Source organism: Ascaphus truei, chromosome 1, assembly GCF_040206685.1.
Source record: "Ascaphus truei isolate aAscTru1 chromosome 1, aAscTru1.hap1, whole genome shotgun sequence".
Lineage (NCBI taxonomy): Eukaryota > Metazoa > Chordata > Amphibia > Anura > Ascaphidae > Ascaphus > Ascaphus truei.
In genome coordinates this window covers 81,135,234-81,148,856 of record NC_134483.1, presented here as the reverse complement: position 1 = coordinate 81,148,856, position 13,623 = coordinate 81,135,234, and the positions used below count along the sequence as shown (strand labels likewise).

The 13,623-nt window shown below is 45.3% G+C and overlaps 2 protein-coding genes across 7 annotated transcripts in view; one reads left to right on the top strand and one right to left on the bottom strand.

The window, feature by feature from the left end:
* NLN (neurolysin) overlaps positions 1-10,348 on the bottom strand; it is a 61,241-nt gene extending 50,893 nt beyond the window's left edge. The window contains exons 1-4 of one of the 6 annotated variants that reach the window (XR_012799863.1): positions 9,744-10,348; positions 8,518-9,647; positions 6,585-6,844; positions 2,113-2,261 (exon numbers count right to left, since the gene is read on the bottom strand). Coding sequence is in view for 5 of the 6 variants with exons in the window: in XM_075590225.1 (XP_075446340.1) it covers positions 2,113-2,261; positions 6,585-6,844; positions 8,518-8,756 (648 nt within the window). In the remaining variant the exon portion in view is untranslated. The other 5 variants (XM_075590225.1, XM_075590254.1, XM_075590262.1 and 2 more) reach the window with 5 other exon arrangements.
* Positions 10,349-10,428: 80 nt separating this feature from the next.
* The window catches only part of SGTB (small glutamine rich tetratricopeptide repeat co-chaperone beta), a 65,278-nt gene continuing 62,083 nt past the window's right edge, over positions 10,429-13,623 (top strand). Inside the window, exon 1 of the mRNA XM_075590283.1 lies at positions 10,429-10,733. The gene's annotated coding sequence lies outside the window, so the exon portion shown is untranslated. The remainder of the gene's footprint in view (positions 10,734-13,623) is intronic.

Below are 13,623 nucleotides of genomic sequence, written 5' to 3'. Positions count from 1 at the left end.
TTGGGAATTTAAAAAGCCAAGGACCAATACTAAAACATTGCAAAGACATAAATCACAAGGTGGACTTGGGCTACCAAACATCAACAAGTATTATCTCGCTACACCAGTGAATGCCCTTTTTGAATAGTTTCACTGTACTAAAAATAAACTCTGGAAAGTGAAAATAATTATTGCAAAGAAATAGATACAAATAAGGCTCCATGGCTTAGGAAGACAGATCGCCCGAGAGGTCTTTACGAGCACCCCACTATTGGCACAGGACGACATTTCTAATGAGAGAATCTCCACGTTCCCATCCTCGCTAACCCCAATATGTGGGAACCCCGATTTCCCCCCAGGGCTCGACTCCAGAATATTTAAAAAGTGGAGCAAGCGGGTGTAGTTAAGCTAGGAGACTTGATGGATATGGGTAAGACCAGATGTTTTAAACACTTTCAGGACCAGTTCGAATTTAAAGAAGGGGAGAGATGGCAATATATGCAAATTTTACATTATATGAACGGATTTTTTTAAAATATATTTTCTTTTAAGGGTGCTGAATCCTTTTGAAACAGTGCTGGTTTTGCACTGCGGGGTGCAGGCGGGCACAATATATCGTATATCTGTAGAACATTACTAGAAATTAATATTGAAACTAAACCAGGGTTTGTACTAGCATGGGAAAAATAACTGGGTAGCGAGTACTCTGCACTCGAGTGGACACAGATGTGGAGTAATGCCAGCTCTTCCTCTATATCAACGAACATTCTAGAATATGGATATAAGATAATGTACTGGTGGTACAACACACCTCAGAAGCTGAAAGAATGCAATCCATGAACTTCCAATAAGTGCTGGAGAGGTTCTGAGGAGGTGGGAATAATGCTTCATATCTGGTGGGAGTGCAAAATAATAGAGCGGTTTGGGATATGATATTTAAGCAGATTTGTAATATTACCAAGATTAGAATCCCCAACGACCCAAGTATTCTATTGCTAAACAGAGAAGGGGTCGAGGGGCACAGAATTAGGAAATATTTATTAATACATATGCTAAATGCAGCAAGATGTGACATCGCTGCCAACTGGAAAAAGATGGAGGCACCCACTGTGGGGCATGGGAGTCGAGAGTATGGGAGGTCATGAAAATGGAACAATTATCAAGGATAACCACTGACACTAGGTTCAAATTTGAATGCCTTTGGCTGCCATCGTCAGAGTTTACTGCTAATAGAACACCGTGCGAGGATCTGGACACATTTGCCACAGTGAGAATAATAATAATAATAATAATAACACGGTCCATTATTTATGGGATTGACTTGTTCTAGTTTATTTTATTTTTTTCTTTGACTAATTATTTAATATATTTTTTTGTTTGTCAGATTGTTGGTCTTATGTTTGTTTTTATTAGTATCAACGCTGTCAGTTAATGTGTTACTGTATATCCGGTACTCTAATGTATAAATTAGTTTATACAATAAGTCTGAGTATGGCTGACAGTAAACCGCAGAGTGAAAAGTGTAAAAACCCTGACATGGTTTAAGTTTTGTTGTATTGTTTTGTATATGTTAAATGTTATAAAAATGTGAAGTATAAATAAAGAATTTACACACACAAAAAAAAAAAAAAAATACAATGAAAAAAGTATATCCCCCGCTAGGTGGAAAGCAGCGGGTCTCCATAGCTGAATCGCGTTAATTTCAGCTCTGGGGACCCCCTTCTCCCTGAGATACTTACAGCTGAAGGGGATATTGGTATCTCACTGCTGTTTACGGGTTCCATGTCACATGGGCCAATTGGAAGTCGCAAGGGATGATGCCGAGGCTTCTTATTGGCCCGTGGAACCTTTAAATTGACATTTTCTGTAACTAGACGGGGCTGCTACCGGCAGTTCTTTAGAGGCAAGTATCTCAGGGAGCAGGGGTTATAAATAAATTAAGAGGTAATTTCGCTTTCAATATTAAGACCTTTGGATATAGTACAAATATATAATACCCTAATATTTTCAATATCAAAAAAAATAAACACAATGAAATCATGCAATTGCTTTAATATTAGCGTAATACCAGAGTAGAACATTTGACAAATTCTGTCTCTTATAGAAGTATCGTAACCAAATGCATGTACTCACATGAAAGTGAAGGATTCTTTGAAATACATCTTCTCTCATATTCATCTCCACATCAAAATCGGACAGCCTTTTGTCAGCCTGGGTACTCGCTGATCGCAATGCTTTATGGGGCGACACGTGCTGGGGGAAATCTAACATACTTCTTTCCACTGTTCAAAAGAGAATAACAGATTGAAAAGACTGCCCAATTCTGGGAGGCGCAGCGCTGGTCCTGGAAAAGTGTACTTTTCTTGGGTCAACATGATAGTTGCTCATAGTTCTATTTGTCCACAAGTCTCTTCTTTAATGTACAATCATGTTACATTAGAGGGCGTAGCAACGGCAACAAACCATACACATTATGATGACCCAACAAGACTTTTTATTGACTGGTAGTGGAAAATATGCGTTGTCTCCGAGGCTTCATTAACCAGTAGGGCATAGATGGCCAACTCCAGTCCTCAAGGATCATCAGCAGGTCAGCTTTTAAGGATACAAAACAATCAAAATGACTGAGCCCCCTGTGCTGAAGCAAGGATATCCTTTATACCTGGCCTGTTGGTGGCTCTTGAGGACTGAGTTAACCAACCCTGCAGTAGGATAGTCCTTTCTGTTGTCATACAACTCACAGTGAGCGCTTTTCAAGAAGTCCATGGGACACAGATACCTTATGAAGATAGTTTCCATACATTTGATATTTATAATGTTCTAGCATTGGCAATTCTCCAAATCTTGCAGACTTAAATAAACAGCAAAGCCTCGTAAAAAAACATAGTTAACCCTTCTTGCCCTCCTAAAATAAGGATAACATTGTAACATACCAGATTAGGTTGAAACAAATTGTAATTGGGCAAAGTACTCATCCTATATTTATAATCATTTTTATATTGATCCCTAGAGGAAAGCAAACATCAAACCCCAGTGAAATATTTGCCAATTATGCATTCAATACTGATGAGTATTTCTATATTTCGAAACACATCCAATCTTTCATACATCATTTCCCTTGGAAAAAAACTTAAGGAAATCAAACAATATCTGCAGAGAATCCTGCTGCCTCCAATGTTGATTTGATGCTCCTCACTGTAAGGCTTGTCCTATAGTAGGTGCAGGCCCGCGCTGGTGCGAACGCGCGTGACGCACGCTTTTTGTGTGTATGCTGTGAGCGTAGGTGCTGTATGTGTATGTGTGTGTGTGTATGAGTTAATAATATTTTTAAAATTAAAAAAAAGTTGCACAATAAAAATAATTTTTATTTATTTAATTTTGACACATGCGCGCACGCACACACGCACACACGCACACACGCACACACGCACACACGCGCACACACGCACACACGCACACATTACAGCACCAGTAGCGGCGCAAATTCATTCTTTTCCCCATCTTCTCCCCTGTCGGACGGCTCCACGCTCACTGCCGTGCGCGACGGCCCTATTATAGAAAGGCTGACTAACCTCAGCCAATTATAAGTTGGGTGACTTGGGTGGGTGAGTGACTGCCTGGGTGTGTGAGTGACTGCCTGGGTGTGTGAGTGAGTGACTGGGTGAGTGAGTGACTGCCTGGGTGGGCGACTGTCCTTGACCGGGTGGGTGCTGCTTCCTTGCCCGCCAGACACTTCCCCTCCTGCCCCCGATATGCCCGCGGCTGCTGCCCAGGGCGGGAGGTAGGCTCGGGGGGCGCGGGAGGTAGGCGGCTGGGGAGGAGCGAGACTGGCGGGCTAATTCCGCGGCTGCTACCTGGGGCAGGAGAAGCTAGGCTTCTACCTGGGGAGGGCTCGCCACGGCGCTTCCCTTCTGTCCCGCAGGGGGGTGGGGGGGAGCAGGCCCACAGGCAGCAGGCCGGACACCCTGCTTTCCCTACGCATGTGCGCCAGGACCTCGGCTCTACGCATATGCACGGGAATCACCTTTTTTTTAAAACTTTTTAAATAAAATGGGCACGGCTGCGCAGGAAACCCGGCCTGACTCACGGGCCCGGGACGCCAACCCCGGCAGACCCCCCCTTGTTGGCGGGCCTGATCAAACACACACACTCATACATACACATACCCCCTTCTCCCTGCACATCACACACACACATCACACACACACACATATCCCCACTCTCCCTGCACATACACACACACATCCCCTCTCCCTGCACACACACACACACACACACACACCCTGTCCCTGCACACACACATCCCCTCTCCCTGCGCACACACATCCCCCCTCTTCCTGCACACACACATCCCCCCTCTTCCTGCACACACACATCCCCCCTCTTCCTGCACACACACATCCCCCCTCTTCCTGCACACACACATCCCCCCTCTCCCTGCACACACAACCCCTCTCCCTGCACTCACACACACATCTCCCCTCTCCCCGCACACACACACCCTCTCCCTGCACTCACACACACATCCCCCCTCTCCTTGCACATACACACACACACACACACACACAAACACACAAACACACATCCCCCTCTCCCTGCACATACACACACACACATCCCCCCTCTCCCTGCACACACACACACACATCCCCCCTCTCCCTGCGCACGCGCACACACACACACACACACATCCCCCCTCTCCCTGCACGCACACACACATACTCCCTCTCCTTGCATTCACACACACATCCCCCTCTCCTTGCACTCACACACACATCCCCCCTCTCCTTGCACACACACACATCCCCCCTCTACACACACACACACACACACACACACACACACACACACACACACACACACACACACACACACACACACACACACACACACACACATATCCCCCCTCTCCTTGCACATATACACACCCCCTCTCCCTGCATCAGAAGCTATCTGATTGGTGTATAGCCTGTCACATAGTGAGACCGTCGCTGTAAAAATCAAATTCTACTGACTACAGAGATTTAGATCGCTCCGTCGCAGTCGCGCCTACTATAAGCGCATGCGACGGATTCAATGCATTTGTTTTGGTGCAACGTCGCCGGCACTATAAGCGCAGCCTAATAAGCAGGAGGGAAGCCCTTTCCCACACGAGAGAGGTGCTACTGGTGTCTTAGTCTACGCTTATAGTGCCGGCGACGTCAGACTTCAGTCGCTGGAAAAATCAAATTGAGATGACTTCCAGCGATTGCGACCAAGCCGTTGCGTCTCGCTTAGTATAAGAGCACGTGACAGCGGCAATGCATGTGTTGACGCACCGTCACCGTCACTATAAGCGCAGCCTTAGAATGGGCTAGAGAGATTAGAAGCAGAAAGATAGATAGGTTACAACTAATAATGTTTGGGTCTTATTCTCCAAGTACAAAAAACTCGGAGATATGTATACAAATGCAAGTCACTCTACCACAGCCACCAAAACAATTGGGCTGTATGAGGTAGTGACTTGAAAACGTGTATATATATATATATACACACAGCACTGTCACTAGTATATGAGAGAGAGAGAGGAGAGAGAGAGAGAACAAGATGACCAGCACTCACATGACTTGCAGAACAATACAGATTTAATTAAGGATCCTTCATTAAATCTTTTTTTTTTTTGCATGTCCCCTGAGTGCTGCTCATCTTCTCTGTGCCTTATACCAGCGGTGCGCCAACTGGGTGGGGGCAAAATTATTCGGGGTGGAGGGGGTGGGGCGCGGGCGGTTGCAGGGGTCCCGCGCTCTTCCCCCAAGGCATTTAAATGAATGCCGGGGGATCGCGTGAGGCCTCTGCAACTAACTTACCTTTTCTTCGGCGACGCATCGCCATAGCAGCACAACCTAAATTGACGCCGCCGGGTCATGTGACGTCACGTTGCGACCCCGCAATGTCATTTGACGCCGGGAGCCGGAGAGGAGGTAAGGGAGGGGGGGCGCGAGCAGGAAGGGAAGCAGGAGGGGGGAACGCGAGCAGGAAAGATTGCGCAGCGCTGCCTTATACTGTGCACCCAGGCATTACTTATCCCTACATGTCTGTGAGTGCTCATTTTCATACAAACATACATACGGTTAATACCCTACAAGGTAGTTTCGGTGCTTCATAAAAAGCCAATTTAGAAAAAAACTAATGAAAACCTAAGTAATCATATCATCACTGGACACAAAAAGATGATTAGAGGTGTTTATTAATCCATAACACAAATTGTTTTACCTGACATTATAGTCTTTTATTTGTGTAAAAGTTAGACTTGGGATGAGATTAATTTCCTATTGCTGCTCCCTTTTGTCTGATGTCGCTAAGTGATTAGCAAATCTTCCCTCCCCACAACTTGATTGATTCTCTGATAAGGACAGGGAGGGAAAAGGGTAAAGAAAACACTGGATTGACAAACACTTCCGCCCCATTAAGAGGCCCCGAAGAAATACAATCCTTTATATCAGTCCAAAAATCTGCAAAGTTTAAAGGGGCATTTCTCTTGTGCATCAACACATCCCAAGATGGATAACCGTTACATGCAGAGACTGCAAGCATTGCACATATCTACCTGCACTGCAGTTCTTTACCTGAATACTCCAGCTCCAGGTCAGCTAAAGTCTTTATAGTGTTCTCATACGTGACTTTCTCAATGTCAAGAGCTCCAACTGTGTCATACACGTGTTTCGTTTTCGTGATCAGTTCTTCTGTCCTTGTTTGAATCTGCTCTGGTAACAGGTCCCACCTCAGAAGGTTTCTACTAGTGGTTGTGTTTGATGAAATCAGCCTCACGCTTGAGGGGAATTCTGATCCTAGCGTCATTTTTAATAGAACTTTGGTACTCCGAAGCCTGTAATTACAAAAACAATATACAGTACAAGGCAATGACATACAATCGCAGCAAGGAGACCCAATGCATTTGCTACACCTGTGCTTTATAACCTATCTAGTGTTTAAGCAACCCTATAATTCAATTGTGACAATTCTGCAGAACTCCAAGCCTTTTGTTTCTGAGATCAGATGCATTGTAAGGAACCCCAAACCCTCTCTAATAGCGAGTCTGAGATCAGATGCATTGTAAGGAACCCCAAACCCTCTCCAATAGCGCCTCTGAGATCAGATGCATTGTAAGGAACCCCAAACCCTCTCTAATAGCGTGTCTGCGATTCTTTGCATCACATGGTCATGCCCGACCTGTGGTGGTGAATTGCCTGTAATACATCAGGTATAATCTAATAGGGGTCCATATTAAAATGGATAAGCAAAAAGGTGACACTGCGCTGATTTGCATGTCATTTCACATAATTCCTTGCTGCAATGGAACCCCTGTATGCTAAGAGATAATGGGGAATAGCATGGCTGCAGACTTACCTGAGACATGTGATTGTGTTCACAAGTGATATTTTTGATTTGTTGTACTCTGTATTTGGTACAATTTTCAAATTACCTGAAAATTGCAAGGAACCCTTTAGGGATGCCTGTGCAACCTAGGAACCCCTGTTAAAAGTCTTTAAAAGGGGGAATCAACAATATTCGACTTGTAAATGATTTTGTATGTCAGCTTTTCACTGACTGCTTAGTACCGTGAATTGTTCCTTTGTACTTGAGACATTTGTTCTACTTTGTCTTGTAAGTAAACAATGGCTGTGCGTTTTTTTTCCTCAAAGAAAGCACTGGTTGTAATTTGTTAACCCATTAGTTGCCTGGTGTGTCTGGGCCACAATGAGACATTTGGCCGAGATCAAATCGCCACCAGGACAACTCACCACCTATCGCCGCATCTTTAAATGTCCTTGGAAGATCTCCCCATCCGCCTTGTGGGACATTAAAAACATGTTTCCTGGCTGGGCGCACGCACAGGCCTGCTCACACATACCAGCGGCTAGGGAGATCCTCCGAGGACATTTAAAGATGGCAGATGGCGACCGGCGGCGAGACAACAGGAGGTGACTTATCTTGGCGGCAGAGTGCTGGTACCAATTTGGTCACAGTCACATCAATTGTATAGTGTTGATACTGTACATAGCCCCCTAGACATCTGGTGAAGTATAATCACACAGAGACCCATTTTATTGTGTTCCACACAGGTACACATTTACTCTGGGTCTGTTACAGAATAATTCAGTCAACTAGAACCAGGGGAGTAAAGTGGTTACAATATGACTCTTTACATAACACGTGGTTCCATTTTTTAAAAGCTGCAGTTCAAACTGCTTTTTTTTTTTTAAATATATATATTTCCCATTCAATATGTGCATCAATACAATCTGCACACTGACAAGTGATTAGCTAAGCTGCAGATCGATCTGTTCTCCTGTAATCTACTGCTTGCTCAGGGTTATTTAATTCAGTTCTTGCACAGCATTTTGGGCAATGTAGTTCCTAGAATGATACTGGGCAGTTACTAGATTTTTTTTTTTTTTTTAAATGCTACAATTATTTTTTCATAGTGCAGAACTGATTTATTTTAATAAAAAAAACACACATGTAAGTGTTGCTAGTTTCCCCCCTGGATCCCCTTACCTCCTCAGATGCCAGCGGGTGGTGCACGGGTGCCTGACTAGTGCCGGTGCATGCGGGAGCTTAGGTAGGCTGTTGGGGTATAGGCAGGGCGACCGAATCGCCGGCGGCTCCCGTAGCAGGGCACCGCCATATTGAAATTGATTGCGCATGCGCAAGACTCGCGCATGCGCAGTAGGACTACGCGAGCGGCAGCCATTAGGTAGAAGGGCTCCGCGAGGACTACAAGCCCCATCAGGCATAGGGGCAGCAAACCAGGTGTCACCACACAGCCAATAGGTCTGCAGCTTTCCCCTGCAGCAGAGAAGATACTTTTCGCACGCTTACATCACGTTAGCAGTCAGAGCTGGGACAAGGAAGGGGTAGGTTGTGTGTGCAGGTGTCTGTGGCACCTGCACTAGGCCAGATACCCCCTGATAGGCCCAGACTCCCACATAGCTTGTGGTTGCTATAGGGACTGGCCCTTAGACAGGGACACTGCCCCGCTTAGCAATATTAGTGCCAGAAACCAGAGAGACGCCGCAGGGTGACTGCGGCCTGCGGTTCAGAGCCAGAGAGACAAAGCTAGGACGCGGCTGCGCTGGCCTTAGATGATCTGGGACCAGATCACCCATCTACTACAGAGACTCTCCATGGTGGGACAATCCAGACGGGATTCACCCAACGTAGAGGCGGAGGCTTCGCGGGTCAGCACTTCGGATCCGTGGATCCCATCTTCATCTGCGTGCCCGGGTGTGGACACACCCAGCAGATACCTCAACGCACCAGTGCACGAACTCATCACTTTCGTGGGGCAGAGCGTATCATGGCCGAAAAACGCACCCGCTTCAAGCGGGTGACGTGTCGGCCGCGCACGCCTCCGCACAGGCAAAGAAATTATGGACCTAGCCTAAGTGATGTACAGTGATAGTAGGTAGTGCACGCACTCCGTCACACTGGTCAAGAGGGGGGGTACTTAGCTGCCGGGGCGCTGAATCCAGGGAGATCCTGATGTCCCAGAGAAGGTTAGTAGTAGGTAGAGAAGAAGCAGGCACACGGTCTTAATCATGCAGTGAGTTTAATGCCTCAAAAAAACGACGTTTCGGCAGTACTACTAAGTGATGTACGGCCAGGCAGCCCCAGGGCCTTCACATCTGTGCACACAGGAATTACACAGGTTTAAGCATTAAATAAAATGTATTACATATCAGGTGTCAGACTTCTATAAAGAGATCATGCATTAAATGTACCTGCTGAAGGTTTGAACAGAGAAGCGCAGAGTGAACATGGCCAGAGCCCAGGGGAGATGTCCCAGTCACTGGCTAAAGCAGGTGGTAACAACCACGTGACCAGGAACAAGGAACTCCAGATCAGACATGCTTGATATGGGCAAAGGATAGCAGAAAGACGGATGTCATTCATGTCATGGAGGATGCCTATCCCCCCCCCCTTCCCAATGTGTATAGAATTAAAAAATACGTGTACCCATATAAAAAAAATATATATATATAATTCAAAGTGTTAAGGATGTAATGAGCGAGGGAAATCTATATCTAGAGGTCATCTTGTTTTATTGTTTAATTGTATGAACTCTTTGCGATGAACGCTCTTCTTGCCCTCAGTTAAGATGGCCGCCGATGGATTTTCATAACCCCCCTTCGTCTGGAGCTAGCGTGGTGACCGCGAGACTACCCTCATTTGCCTGCTGTGATGCTGCGCGTGCTCCTGGCGCGAACCCCTCCACTCTCGATAGAGACACGCGCGTCTCGCGCCGCACGTACGTAGCAGCACTGCAGCTGCTGGAAGTCTCGGGGAGGAGGGGCGTGTCTCCTGCAGCTGAAGGAAGTCTCGGGGAGGAGAGGAGGGGCGTGTCTGGGTGGAGAGGAGAGGCGTGTTTCCTGCAGCTCATGGAAGTCTCGGGGAGGAGAGGAGGGGCGTGTCTGGGTGGAGAGGAGGGGCGTGTCTCCTGCAGTTGATACTCCATCTTTCCGTTACAATAAATACATGTGTAGCCAAACAGTAAAGATATATAACCGACAATGCAACCTATGGATACAGGCAGGGGGGAGGGGCTTCAGAAAATGTAAAGGGATACACTTGCTTTACTACACGTGTAAATAGCTGTGAGGAATAAGTCGGCAGTGGGAGGGTCTGCTCTGTGGTGACTCAGGGAGGATCATAGCACAGCATCTAGGATACAGACTGCTCCGTATACACTACGTCCTCTGCAGGTGTGCATGGTAAGGGATGCTGCTCCTGCAGGTGTGTATGGGATGATGCTCTTGCAGGTGTGCATGGTAAGGGATGCTGCTCCTGCAGGTGTGTATGGGATGATGCTCTTGCAGGTGTGCATGGTATGGGATGATGCTCTTGCTGCTGAAGGTGTGCATGGTAAGGGATGCTGCTCCTGCAGGTGTGCATGGTAAGGGATGCTGCTCCTGCTGGGTATTGAATGAACCATGCTGTGAATAGGGAGGGATGCGCAGGCCGGGCTCCGCTTGTGGCTTGCAAGGCAAAATAAGTAACAGCATCGGTCACAATTATTCCATTTAAAAAAAAAAAAATTTGTGTCAAGAACTCACAATTCCTCCCCCTCCCCCTCCCCTCCATTTCTTACCCTTACAGTAGCTATGCGGAGGACGTGGTTGCATACAGGATATATTATCCATGCTGTGGCATAGTGAGGCATACTGGATGTTGTATTATGTAATTGATACTTTGTGAAGTAGTATGAGATTATTTATACGTGTGTGTGTGGTATATAATCTGTGCTGTCTATTGTAGTATGAGGTAGGCATACTATATATTGTATAAGGTAATGCTGTGCATTGTTTACGGGATGCTTGATGTAGTGTATTGCAGTATATAATTGTATAAAAAAATGATGCTGGGATGTGTGCTTATTAGTATAATGGTTAAGATGCAGTAGGAGTGCATGTAAAATAAGGACTTGGATGGTTGTATAAGATAGGTAATGCTCTGCATTGTATAGGTGCTTAATATAGTTGTATACAATAGATGGTGTGCATTGTACAGTATCAAGGAAGTTGTGCACTTATTAGTATAATGAGTGCTAAGTGCACGAGGGATGTTTATGTGCATGGTAAGGGATGCCATTGCTGTGCTCATGTACATTAACTTCTGAATGGGTGTATCAGGATAGCCACTTAGGTTACTGTTAAGGGACATATGGATATTAAACTAGAACAAAGATTTAAAATAAAAAGGTATCCAAAGGATTGTAGATCTAATCCACCTGACTAAAAGGGTTACCTCCCTGGCAATGCTCCTCATTAGAGAAGGGTGTTTGACAGAGTGGATTGGAGATACCTTTTCACCATGCTAAGGACTTTTGGATTAAGGGGTAATTTCACCAACTGGATCAAACTTCTCTATAGATCCCAGAGGTTTTTATTAGAAGCTTCCTATCATAAGTGAAGCCCCTGACGAAGCCTAAAATGTACGTAGGGTACGTCCAGTGTCACTCCCTGGTGCTGCAGGCTTGTCGGTTGCAATGTCCAGTCAGAGCGTTTCGGAGCCTTCAGTCGTGGGAAGCACAAAGCTCTGACTTTGATCCTAGTTAGAGCTATATGCAGTTTTATATTGGCTAACACTTGTTCATAAGTCTCATACCAATAATACCATCCAGCATTAAGTTTTTAAATGAGCTATAGACTAGCTAAGAGATATATTCCACTGAGATATTCTACAAACAGCGCTGGTATTAGCTCACTCAATACAGATCTAAAGGTTCTAATGCGTTGAACCAATACTTCTGGTGACTCTGTGAGATTGTTTCAAATATACTCTGGCACATCACTCCTCTCAGACATAGGATCCAGCATTATTTCAGCAGGATACCAGAGAGCCTTGATATTAAACATGAGCATTCTTGTCTAAATACTGAACTAGCCTAAGATACACTTAACCAGGACACTATCACTGCTGATACTAGTTCATCCAACACAGATCAAGGGGTTCAAACTCTTTTTATCTGTTTGTCTAGTAGCAAGTGTATAGGTATGCCTTTTCCAACGCCTGGTTTTATACTTCTACTAGACAAAGGATTCAGCTTTCTATAGCAGGATACAAGAGTTAGTATTGACCTTAACAGGTTACTCCTGTTTGCCAGTAATAATAAGAAACCCCTATTTATACAAGTGTATACCAATAACCAATATGCCCTACAATTATTAGGGGCTTCTGCATTTCTAGGATCTTTCTATCATCACAGACGCTATAGTATATTCAGGGAATCCGCTGTAATCACAGTTAATTCAATAGTATAACTGTGCCCACTAATTAAGTTAATAGCTGATTGTTCCACTATAAATTACTAGCGTTCTGATTAGCACACCTACCTCTTCCTGTTTTATTTTAAATTATTTTATCGTTTGGTTCATGTTTACTCCACTATATATTTATTTTAACTAATGTGTTGATAAAGTTTATTTTTTAAGCCTGACTGGGGGTGTTCTCTCAGTGCAACATTATAGGGATTCTCTACTTTTCTGCAATCCTTATCTACTCCCAGTTAGCACCACCCCTTTACTACTATTTATAGTGGAGGTTCTATCACACTAAACCAGCACTGCCACCGTTACCCTCCTTAGTGTTGTGCGGGGTATACACCTACCCTCCAGGGGGTATTTTTACACTATCATAAGTGAAACCATACAGGGCTGTCCTCTCTCCTCATTGTTATTTGCTCTCACGATTGAGCCCTTGGCCAGAACGGTCCGTAGCAACCCAGACATCTTGGATTAAAATCCAAATCTAGGATACAAGTTAAATCTGCTCGCAGGCGACATAAAACGTTAACAAACCCACTAGGGGGACCATATATTTCCCCAAGACAAACGGGACACTTGAGCATGCACGGTCGGTGTGGGCCGTTAGCACATGCGTGGTTGGCACTGGCCATTTGCGCATGCGCAATCGGCAAATTCCCGAGCAGCGATTTAAAAAAAAAAAACAGGAACATTTACTACAATTTCAGGACACCGGGACAAACCGCAAAAAACGGGACTGTTGTGGCTAAACCGGGACGTCTGGTCACCCTAAAACCCACACATCACTCCCTGCACTATGCAAAACTCTAGGAGGGTTAAAAAAAATATCTCCGGTTTT